This window comes from Apus apus, chromosome 1 (genome assembly GCF_020740795.1).
Source record: "Apus apus isolate bApuApu2 chromosome 1, bApuApu2.pri.cur, whole genome shotgun sequence".
Lineage (NCBI taxonomy): Eukaryota > Metazoa > Chordata > Aves > Apodiformes > Apodidae > Apus > Apus apus.
Window position 1 is genome coordinate 184,889,867 of NC_067282.1, and position 12,520 is coordinate 184,902,386.

The 12,520-nt window shown below is 41.3% G+C and overlaps 1 protein-coding gene across 3 annotated transcripts in view; it reads left to right on the forward strand.

Annotated features, from left to right (window-relative positions):
- Window positions 1-12,520, forward strand: part of PLXNB2 (plexin B2) — a 261,344-nt gene that overhangs the window by 202,913 nt on the left and 45,911 nt on the right. For all 3 annotated transcript variants that reach the window (XM_051623011.1, XM_051623020.1, XM_051623030.1), the window contains 3 exons: window positions 1,979-2,151; window positions 4,328-4,476; window positions 7,429-7,537. In XM_051623011.1, coding sequence (XP_051478971.1) covers window positions 1,979-2,151; window positions 4,328-4,476; window positions 7,429-7,537 — 431 coding nt within the window. The remainder of the gene's footprint in view (window positions 1-1,978; window positions 2,152-4,327; window positions 4,477-7,428; window positions 7,538-12,520) is intronic.

Genomic DNA, 12,520 nt, shown 5'->3' on the forward strand with positions numbered 1-12,520 from the left:
AAATCAAGAGGATATGCTGATTAGATGCAGCAAAGGTTAAAATCAGGCTTCATCATTGCATTAAATCTTCAGTGTAAGGGAAATAATAAAAGCATGCTTTCTATTAAAAACTAGCTGTGAAACTGAATGCTGAGGTTTTTAAATATACAACATTTAGAAAAAAAACTGCCCTTGGGTTATGTGCTCTCATGCAAGTGGCAAGAGAAGCTGTAGCCAAGTTTTGGGCATCTGTAATACTGTTCATGCCTAGCAGAATGAGGACAGTGGTGTAAAATAATGGAAAAACAGCATTCTGATTTTACTTTTTCATTTCAGTAGAAATCTGGCATGGCAGCTTCTTGGAATTAGATGTAAAATGCTACTGCTGCTGTGATTTTCAAGGAAGATATCAAGCACATTTAAATATTAGTGTCTGAAGGGTGGCTTTGCTGGTGTCCTTCCTAGAGTCCTGCTCTTCTGAGAAGAAAAGCTTTCTTTAAATAGACATTTTTTATGGCCTTTACCATATGCAAATCTCAAAGGATTTATCCTAGCCTGTCTTTCCCACACCTGATCACTGCTGTTTACTTCAGTTTGCTTCCTGCATCTTTAAGGAGGAAAATCCATTGAAAAAACCCAGTGTCACAAAGGGTACCATTTCTTGAGATTTAATGAGCACATAAAACAGCTCATCACTACTAGATCAGGGAGATGTTGAGTCTCTGTCTTATGCTCCCCATTCCCATCTGTGAGCACATTTAACTCTTGAAAGAGCACAGGAGGAAACCTGGATAACTTTCTGCTGTTCTTGTAAGTTAAGTTGATTTACAAGAAGACTCAACAAGTCCCAGAGCCTCTGTGGCAGAGGGTGAAGATGTGTGGCCAGAGAAAAAGAGCAGCCAAAGAGTAGAGCAAACCAGGAATGAAGAGAAGGAGCAGAAAAGGGGGAAGCAAAAGGTTTCCATCTCTACAATAATCAGCTCACCTTCCCAGGGAAGTGTAGTGATCACACACTGAGTAATCTCTGCAACTTTCACACTTCCTCTAGAGAAATGTGTGGCATCTTTTCAGGGCTAGCTCTCTCAAGTGCATCTCAAAAAGTTTTGCTGCAAGCCCAGGCTTTCCATATGGTGCTGAACCACCAGCTATGTCTCAAGGCTTTGTATTTATTTGGGAAAATTAGTTTTGTTCAGTGACTCTGCATCATGGGGGCTAAAAGAAGCTTAGTGTCTGGGACAATTGGTGCGTGGTTCATCAGTAAGAGAGGCATGACTGTCAGACCTGATTTCTTGGCTTAGAAAAACTAGATATAAACCCCACTACAGAAGGAATAAGTCTTGCATCAGGACAGCAGCTGAAGACAAAAGGGAAAACAAAAGCAAGAAAATAGAGAAGAATGGAGAAATTAAGAGGTATTAACTTGAAAGGATAACACTTCATTAAGTGTTGACTTTCTATTTGTTTCAGGCCTTAATAATGATTTTGGAAAGGCCCAAATGTCCTGGAAGCAGCCAACAAAGGCAGCTCTCTTCTTTTAAATATGCAACTGGCAGAGATCCCATGCCAGCTGATGTCTGTCCCTACTAACACACGTGCAGAGTTTATACCCTTCCACGTCTGACTCCTGTTATGCCAGGAGGGACCTGTTTGTTTGGACTAGGCTTTGAACAGTTCTACAGGCAGGTTCACCGAAGATAGTCAGAGAAAGGTCTCTGTACTTTAATGTTTTGACAGTGCCTGAGTGACAAAAACTGGCCTCCACTTGATAGTTTATCCATACTCTGCCCATGGATACATCTGAGGTTTTTCTATACAGGGAAAAATACAGTTTTTTTCCAGTGCTGTTTAGGGGTTCTAGTACAGACTGTGCATATTCTTCACACAACTTAACTGAGCAACAGGCAAGCTTTGTACATAGGATTAATTCTCCTTCCTATAACACACTGAATATCCTGAAACAGAGGGAAATATCTAAGTGTATTTACCATTCATATTTCAGTGACTCTGTACAACTGCTCTTACGGACGAAGCGACTGCAGCTTATGCCTCGCAGCCCATCAGGACTATAAATGTGTCTGGTGTGAAGAAGAGGGCAAGCCCAGCAAGTGCGTTTATGAAAAACTTTGTCACGCTCCTCCCACCAACACGTGTCCTCATCCAGAAATCACTCGCGTAAGATTCCTTTTTTCTCTCCCTACCAGTGTATTATTTTTCAGGAGAAAGCATCCAAACAAGCTCATACTGAAAGGCAGTTTTTTTTCCTAGGGTGTTAAGTGAGCCTCTGAAATAGCTGCAAGGAAATAATGCCAGTAGAAATGTGTGTGAGAGATTTGTAAAGACTCAAAATAAGAGACTGAATGGAGTCTTTGAGTCTTCTTGTTTTTCAAGCCTTATCCTCACTGTGCTAGAAGCCAGGCTAGCAGTGTACGCTTAAATGTGACACTTGATTCTTGGGAATTAACATGTATTTTTTCTTTCCTGAAGCCCTTTTCTACCTGAAATAAGTCTATAAGAGAGGTTCAGAATGTCTGGAATTGCATGCACTTAGCAGGTTCATTAAACAGACTTCAAACGAGGATTTTAAATAGCATTTAATAAGAGAGCAGATTGCTTCTGTGTCACAGTTTGTTTTCCAGGTGTCAGTGATATTTTCCAGTCCATACTGGAATGAAACCCAAGGCTGTGTCAGTTGAATGTAAGAAGTCAGAAGGCCAAACGAGCACCCCTGTCATACCTGGAAGTAGTTCTGCAGTGGGAGAGTTTACCCAGGGCAAGGGAAGAACATTGGCCACCTAGTGCTGCAACAGTAGCATCTGTAGTTTAAAACTCAGACACAGCCTTTGATGAGAACAAATGCCAAGCTATCACAAAATGCAGTAACCATGTGACAGAGGTTGAGAGTCTTAACAGGGGTATCTCACTCAAGTAAGATAGAACTGTTTAGTTCTGAAACTTGTGGCTCAAATTTATCTGGGACTGAACAGTTGGAGGTGCAGTGTGGGTACAGGCAGCCCAGCAGCAGCCTCAGTGAGATTGGCCATGGTTGTGTATCCAGGAAGAAATAGCAGGTAAACAGCTGAAATCTGCCAGGAAAGGCAAATACCATAAAAATTCAACAGAAAGTGTAGCGAAGAATACTTGTATGATAGCTGTGCCCAGATAAAGGTGATTTGAGTGGGAAGGAAAATTAAGAAAAAGAAAAGTGTTTTCACCTGGGATACACTTTGTGTATGATAATGCACTGAATACTAATACTAAAATATTCATTTTTTTCAAAGCTTTTTTTAGTTTCAGATTTGAACAAAATATTTTTAAAAGGTCTACACAAACCGTTGATTCATTTTTTGGCTAGTTTTTTTGGGTTGAGCTCAAATGGATGGCCAGCAGGCAAAAGTTTTAAGAAGTTGAACCAGTAGGAATACAGAGCAAGTGATTCTGTAGCTGGGCTGGGCAACTAGCAGCAGCAGCTTTGTGTCTGTGCTCAGATGTGCTTAGTTCTAAGAAACTCAGCAGACATTAAAGTCCAGACTTTCAGAAACTGTATTTGTTTGGCTTCCAATTACTGCACTTGGGACTGTACAACCTCCCTCTTCTTCATGATAAACACATAGGCCTCTGAAGCTGAACACTTGAAAAGGTCTTGTTGGAGATGTTAACATATATCACACAGCAAAGCAAGTTAATCTCCTTACAATGATCCAGAATTCAAGTATCTGTTCAGGCTGTATTTCAACCTGAGAAGTCCACTTCCACTGCAGGATTGTCTCAGTGTTCATTTTAATTGCCAAGTATTTCATTAGCATCAGCCCATGCACTGTAGCATTCTACCATTTGATGCAGTAAGGAAGACCAAGGCGTAGAGGAGCTTTTGAAGACGCTGTGAGAGGGGCAGCACTGTGTCTTAGCAAGGTGCAGTCTTTTGATGTGAACCTGAAAGGGAGAAAATTGTGGCAAAAAAAAAACCAACAACACCCACTAGAAAAGCCTGTGGAATGATTGTGAGAGGAACCCAACCTATTTGCTTTTCAAAATCACAGTGCTTGAGAGAAGGAAGCAAACTTAGAACATAATAAACACTAGGAAAGGTTTTGTACATAACAGTCTGCCAAAGGAGACACAATATCAGCAGCTGATGAATACTGGTTCTGAGCTAACAAGTAATTATTTAATATTTAAAAGTTACATAGCATGTTTTTGTGGGAGGTCCTACAAGCAGCATGTTTTTCATTTTAAGTATGGGTAAGTCAAAGTAGCTTTAAATAACATGGAAGAGCAACATTGTCACTGCAGTGTTTAATTTTGCCTTTTTTTTTTTTTTTTTTTTTTACTTTCCCTCATGCAAACACAGATTGAGCCAAAAACTGGACCACTAAGTGGTGGAATTCTTTTGACCATAATGGGATCTAATTTGGGAATAAAATCAGAAGATGTAAAAAATATAATGGTGGCAGACCAGGAGTGTCTTTTCAAAGAGGAATTCTACTCTGTGTCCACAAGGTAATTGCTGGATATTTCTCTCAAGATTTTAGAAGAAAAAAGGAACTTCTGTGCATTTTCAGGAGAAGATGATCTTCATGTGGTTATAAAAGGTTATCAATAGAAGAAAGAACTAGTGTGAGATACCTGCAATATTTCATAGTAATGTGGCTGAGTACTTAAAATTGTTATAGATTCTAATACAGCAACAAATTCACAAGTGTACTACCCTGCTGCTTCTGATTAATTCAATTGTTTGTACTTGTTTGTTTGAAAGGTTTTTATCAGCTATTACTGCAGATGTCTCAAGACTTTTTTTTTTTTAATTAAAGGCATCATAGGTGTGCATCTAGTCATTAAAATGTTTGCTAAATCTGAACCACAGTGCAGCCTTGCATACAAGATTTATGGGAAAGCAGGCAAAGCAAGAGGAAGCTTGAATTTTTTGTTTTAGTCCAGCCACAAATTTTCTTTCCTGGGGGCAGGGAGGGAGCCCAGAGTTTTGGTTTAGCTGTAAAAGACTAAGTTTCGTCGCAGAGCCAACAAGTCCATGGTTGTTAAATTGCCTAAGCAGGTTGGCAAATGTTTTGTAGATGACTCATCACACTCTTAAGCAGTGCCAAAGAGAACAAGGTGCCTGAATTCTTCTAGGTGCCTGGATGCTACTACAAATTATATCAAGCATCAAAAGAGGGAAATACTCCCTTGGTATTGGGTGATAAAAAACACAGCATGAATGTTCAGTAGTAATATTAAGAGTTTGGTTATATTTTAAGCAGTGTGATTTTTCATTCATTCACTTTTGATATTCAAAGCTGCAATTGCAAAGTTAGTTTAAAGTGTAACATAGTAACTTCTTGCTATTTCCGTGGTGTGTTTTGAAAGGGATTTTGAAGATACCTAAGGGGTTTTTTTTAACATTTGAAAAATGTTTTACTCCAGTCAGTTTATGGATCAGCCATGTAGAAGCTTCCCAGGCCCCTAGGACTTAAGAATGTATATATAGCTATGCATCTCTTATTGATCCCTGAATCCATCACCATCATGCGTGTGTTTATACATGCATCACCATCCATGAAATTTCCACCTCTTTTACAGTCATCTTTTCCCATTCTGTTTGCCATGTTTGCAAAAGCTGCTTGGAATCACAGCATAACCGTACAAGAATTTCCTCAGCCTCTTGACTTTTTCTGAAGCTTTTTGATATTTTTAAATATATGGAAAGGAGCCAGAACTCAGATAACTGGTTCCTTGTATCATAGCAACATTACTAGTTTCCTAAGCTCTGTCTGTGTGGTGATGGGTGAGAACAAATGCAACTTGCATAATGTCATTTATCAACAAATTAGGGGCTTTTGGAAAATGTTCTCCATTAGTGAAGCCTTGAAAAATAAGTTATTAAAAATCTCCAAATAGGTATCAGTAATTTTCTGTCTTTATCTTCTTTCTTTTGTTTTATTATTGCCTTCTTTTACTTAATTTAATTTTTAAAAATAAATTAATTAATAATGCCTAGTCTTGCTCCCCTATCCTTCTGCAGCAAAAAGCTAGTCATTTTTAAGAGACAGTTGCTCCCATGGGCACTTAAGGCTGCTTTCTGGCTCTGCAATGACTTAATTGCTGGCCTTGGAGAAGTCGTGTTCTCATTCTTTGTAGTTTTCCATTTGCAGCGTGGGGGAAGGGAGGCAATGGCAACACTGGGGAGAGGAGGGAACTTTTGTCAATTAAAATCCCCACTAACCACACTCTGGTGTTTCCCCCACACACACCCCCAGCCCTGGCCCCCGACTGCTTTCCGTAGCTTGACATATGGTAGAAATTCCTCCAAAGGCACCATTTCCTGTTTTTGCCTGACAAGAAGATACAACTTCCAAGAATACAGTAGTGAGATGATGAGGAACAGACTCAAGCAGCCGTACACATGCCAGAACATGCAAGAATTTAGAGAATTTTGTCCATTTGCCAGTACCCAGGCAGAAAAGTCTGGAGTGCTCTGCAGAGGGACTTGACAATCCTTTTATTATAACTCCCGATTTAAGTACATTATACCCAGTAATTTGGGGTTGTTGGGTGGAGTTTTTTCTGCTTAAGATTTTGTGAGGGTTTTTTTAAGCATTGCTTAAGAAAGAATAGCAATAATCCTGGAGGAAAAGTGCAACGGAAATTAGCAGTGATCCTTAGAGCGTGTCCTATATGAAACTGCCTGTGCAGGCTGCAAATATTGTATATCTCCTTATCTAACTGTATTATCAGCTCTTCATTAAGTATTTTGTCCCGGTTTTCAAGTGTGTCAAATTCTTATTGCATTTTCATGCTTATATTCTGTGGATCACCTCTTGGAAATGAAACATTTAAACATCCGTGCTATCAGTCAGCAGCAGTGTTCGTTAAAGCAGTGTTTTCTCAGCCAGTGTTCCTTGACCTCTGATTTTGTAGGGGTTATCTGAGGATTGATTTTCAGAGAACAGTAATTCTAAAAGGATTTTCATCATAGGTGAGAAAATACTGTAGTTTAAAGCTGAAAGATAGCAGGATGCACAACAAAAGTATCAGCAGCTAAACCACACAAAGTTATAAGATAGCTGATGGTCTGATTCTTACATCAAGACGGGTGAGGAGGAGGTGTCCTTTGTTCTTTTAGCTTCACCAGGTCCAATGAAAACTATGCAGGGTTCAAGATGTTCATCTCTGACTTCATCTCCAACTGGGCTGAATTAAAGTCTTCCATAGAAGGCACCTCTATTAATTGACTACTAAGTTCTTGCTGTGTACAGTGCTCAGGTTTCAGTTTTGCCTGCCTTTAAATAGAAGATGAAACTATTCTTGGGTGGTTTTGCTGGGAATCTGAGGCAGAGTCCAAGTACCCTGTGTACAATAAAGCTTTTGCTGACTGCATGTGTGGTAGCTCACATAGATTGCATTGGTATTGCAGCTGTTACTTCTAACAGATAAACTTACATTCTTTCTTACTAGGATTGTATGTCAAGTTGGACCAATGAATGAACCAAAACAAGGTCAAATTGAAGTTAACATCAATGGAAAATTAGGTAAATCACCAAGTGAAGTGTTGTTTACATACCAGGTAAGTGCATTTTTTTTTTCAGAGGCCTATTTTATACCTTGTGTATGACTTGAGTTAGGAGTTTACCTGTTCAGCACAGGCTCACTTGTGTTTGCCTTACAAAATTTTTTACATCAAGCTAAACAAAGTTTCATTGTCATTTAAGACTTCACTCAAGCACTGAAAAATGTGTATGAAAAATCTATTCTGATCAGAGATACAGAATCTCAAAATAGGATGATGTTGCTTGCAATTCAAGCTAAAAAGATGTGGTAGAAAAGAAACTGTAATAAACTTACTCAGTAGTGACACAGTATCTCTTCAGTGTCAATATTGAATATTAAAAAATCACTGCAAAACATTAGGTATTCTTTTGATGCACATCTGGTGCACTCTTTTAATCACTGTATTTAGTCTAGCCAATGTTCTTAATTACAAGAAAGGATGCAGAGCAGCTGAAGAATAAGTAATGAAGGTACATTAATTTTTTAATAATTTATTTCATTCAAAAATATGGCATGCAGAGCGACAGACGGCGTGATATGTGTTCCTATTATACTTGTGCTTTGTTTTCAGTGTCACTATGAAGGAGAATTTCTTTTGTGTCTTAATTGCTTTACCCTAAATGTGGCCCTAGGTTATAGCTGGTCTAGCCCATGATTTTAGCAGCAAGTAGCTTTATCTGTACCTATGAAGTCTTTAAAATTAATAAGAGCCTTTGATAGCTGAGAGGTTTAAAAAATCACTGTCCTCATATTGATACTGAAAATTACACATATAAGCTGTGAATCTATAAAACATAAAGGGTGGGTTAAGCTTTTATCTTCTCCCTTATTTCAACTTCTGTCTCATTAATTCTTGGTATCTTGTGAAAAGGAAAGGAAAGGACTTGGCAGTAAGACTTGGAATAAGCTAGTGACGACAGTTCAGCTGAGAAGTGGATATTCTTGTTTTTGCAAAACAGGCTAGAAGTAGTTTTTTCCATAATTTCCAAGCAAATCCCTCCTCTTCCTGGTGATATCTTTGCAAAAATATCCTTTTTGCTTGAAAATGTCCTCTGCTCCTTTGTGGAATTGTAGGTTGTAATTAAGTCTTTCTTCATCAATCTCATTTGTTTTAACTGGAGAAGAGCATGATCTCCCATGTTCAGGTGTTTGTGGTCTCTAGGACTTTGGCTATGACAGTAAGCCCTACATGAGATGAGTTTTATGACATGAACCCATTGTGTGAGGTATGTTTTACACTGGTTCTAATGTTGTCCTGTGAGTAAAGATTCTCCCATGGTTTGCATGAAAACTACACAAAGAAGTTATGGAATGGGCTGCCCAGGGGAGTGGTGGAGTCGCCATACCTGGAGGTATTTAAAAGCTGTGTGGATGAGGCACTTCAGGGCATGCTCTAGTGGGTTTTTAGTTTGGTTTGGGTTTGTGTTTTTTTTTGAGGGGGCATGCAAGGGGGGTTGAGAACTGGAGGCAGTGATCTTGGAGCTCTTTTCCAACCATGACAATTCTGTGATTTTGTGAAATGTAATCTCAAGCTTTCATGTAGGCTTTGAAGCCTGTCTGTGAACTTGTTCTGGTGTCATTCTCTAAGCCTATCTGAGAGGTGAGATAAGTTGCCACCACTTTTGGCTACTTGCAGGAAAGATTCTTGATCATCTATCAGTGAGGTGCCATTGTGCACAGGTGTCATCCAGGGGCAGGTTTTCCTACAAGTCCAAGACTTCTCTGGGCCAATCTCTGCCTGCCTTGAGGACACTCAAATGTCACATACCTAAGCTAACACCTAATGAAGAGCATTTTTATTTACTGCAAAATTATTCCATGTGGACTCTATTTACAAAATGCAAAGCAATGGCAAGCAATACAGTTCATGCCTAAAACTGGTCAAATTGTTTTCTAGCTTCATTTCTCTGTGTACCATAAGAAAATTAAGCCAGCTGTTCTAGGATAAAAGTAAGAACAGGATCACTGCATTCACACGCACCTCTACAAGTGTGACACAAGCACTTCTGGCATGAGAACAAATGTATCAGAGCAGGCAATCATGTCAGTTGACGTCTTAAAAGCTACAATCTTGTTTCACTGCTGTTCTCTGGCAGTTCTTTGGTGACTTCTTTCAACAGACGTGTGAAATCTGTGCTTTGTTTAAAACCTCTTCTATTCAGTATATACAAAGGAAAGAAAATGCTCTTCATTTCAAGAGCCTTCCTAAAATAAATTTTCTATTATGTATTTACCCCTTTCTTTGGCACATTGTCTGGCTACCCCCCTGCTGTTAATTATCACTGTTTTTATTGTGTGCTGTGATCACTCAAAGCACAGTAACTTCAGCTTTAGCTGGGACCACTCTAAATGGGTGACAGCACGGGGCAGAAGTGTGCAAGCAGTGCACAAGGAGACAAAGCAGCTGCTCAGCCCTGTGTGGCTGTGTACCCCCGGCTGTCACCACACTCCCCACACTCTCAGCCTCTTACATGTGACTAGCGTCTACCACCTAAATCACAAGTTATCAAGTAGATTGGATATAAGGAAGACTTTGGGTTTTTTTGTGATGAGTGTGGTAAGACACTGAAACAGGTTACCCAGGGAGGTTGTGGATGCCTCATCCTTGTAAGTGTTCAAAGCCAGGTTGGATAAAGCTTTAAGCAATCTGATGTAGTGAAAGGTATCCCTGTCTGTGGCAGGGGAGTTGGACTAGATGATCTTTGAAGGTCCCTTCTACCCCAAACCATTCTATGATTCTACTGCATTTGGCTCTTGTTGATACCCAGTCTGAACAATGAGATGCACTTTTAAAGTTGGATTGGTGAGGTTCAATAGTCAGTACAGCTTGGGGCTCATACTCATGCTTATGCCCCATCTACCAGCACAGTGTATTTGTGAGCTGAGGAATGCATGAGACCTCTATTAAATGGGTCAAAATCCAGTTAAAAGAGAAGCCATGGTATCAATTTAAAATTATTTCTGAACTAAAGTGCCCTGGTCCACAAGAGTCAGTGCTATGCAGTAAACACCTCATCTATATTTGCTGCGTAACAGGCAAAGAAAGCTCTATTTTCCCCTACCCATTATAGTTTCTCTGCCCAGCACCTGAGTGCTATTCAAGTCCAACCGTTCTAGTGAAATTAAATTCTGGTAACCCAGTCCTTCTCTACTGACATTTCTGGTTTATATCACTATAAGCAGGATCAAACAATAACTGTTCTCCTGGTTATTGAAATAGAAATGAAGTGATGCTAAATATTAATATCCAGCTATGTGGTACATCTGGAGCACTGACAGCTTGGCTGGTCACTAAGCAGGTGGAGCGGTAACACTGCTAAAGGCCAGGCCTGCTTTTTGTTTGTTGTTAACTTTATCTGATTTGCTTGTTACAATGACAGTAAGAAGCAGAATCAAATGAAGGAGTTAAGCCTTTCCTAGTTACACGCCCCAGATTTGCTGATCCCATACAAGTGAGACTCCTTTCTGAGCATACCTCATCTTCAGACTCAAGCCACCAGAACAAAAGCTTTGAGCTGGTTCTGGGATCTCTAGCATCTGGTGCAAGAGCAATTCTGTGAGTTTTAGGCTGTGCAGGTTAAAACGTCTATACAGTATGAGAAAGCTCAAAAAAGGCAGCTTAAAAGCCTGGGAGACCACCATTCTGGTGAAGCCACTGAGGCGAGTAACACCAGAGCGAGGGGTTGTGCTGGTGAACCCCTTTTGCAGCATCTAAACCACAAGGAAAACCTTGGCAAAACCGAGGAAGAGAAGGCGAGAGAAAGAAATGGAGAGAGTGGGAGGGAATCAGTCCCAGCCCCTGTACCTGGGCGGGGAGTGAGAGCTTCTGGGGAGCAGCAGCTCTGACTGACCATGGGTGGAGGCAAAGGGAGGGTGGCCTGACCCCCCCTCAGGTAGAAGAGCAGCCCCCAGGGAGCACGGCAACCAGGAGCAGCAAACAGGGCATGGGGAGGTAGAAGGGCCTGGCACGGCAGTTTGTGCAGCAGTTCACGCGTGCAGGGAGCGCAGAGCAGGGCACGGGCCCCCTCTTGGTTCAGGGTAAGAACTTGGCTAATGATCATCCACCCCTACCCCAAAGAGGACCTAGCCATGATACCCACTTGGGCAAAAAACATTGCTAGGAGGACAGTGGCAAGCCAGACAGAGGTCCCTCTCAGGAATGCAGCTGTCCAGGTCTCTGGCTGCACAGAATGTCTCGGCCTGTCAGTCATATCGGAGGAGAGCAGAGAGAACACCTGCGTGTGCTGTGACCAGGTGAGTGACTTACTCAGCCTGGTGGCTGAGCTGAAAGAGGAGGTGGAAAGATTACAGAGTATCTGGGATTGTGAAAGAGAAATAGATTGGTAGAGTAATACCCTGCCATCCTTGAGACAAAACCTTAAGGTGGAGGCTTCATGAGAAGTAGAGGATCCTCTGCCTTCCTGTCCCCTGGCAGAGGTAGGGGACCTGAGAGAAGAGGGGAAATGGAAGCGGGTCCCTGCTCGAGGCAACAGATGAACCTGCTCCAGGCTTCCCTCACCTTCACGTGTGCCCTCACAGAACAGGTATATGGCCCTGGATCAGGAAAATGAAGTAACTGAAGTTACTGACAAAGGTCTGTCCAGGGAGTTTCCAAGGCAGTCTGCCCCATGCATTAGGAGTGCCTCTGTTAAGAATGAGAAGAAGGTAATTGTTGTGGGAGATTCTCTTTTGAGGGGAACTGAGGGCCCTGTATGCCAGCCAGACCCAACCCTCAGGAAGGTCTGCTGCCTCCCTGGGGCCTGGGTTAGGGATGTTACCGAGAAACTCCCAGGCCTGGTGCAGCCCTCTGGTTACTACCCACCAGTGGTCATGCAGGTGAGCACTGATGAGGTTGCCAAGGCAAGTCCCAGGGCGACGAAAAGGGATTTCAGAGAACTAGGCCGAATGCTTGTGGGATCAGAAGCACAGGTGGTCTTTTCCTCAGTTCCTTCAGTGGCAGGAAAAGCTGAAATGACTAGGAAAACACAACTGATTAATG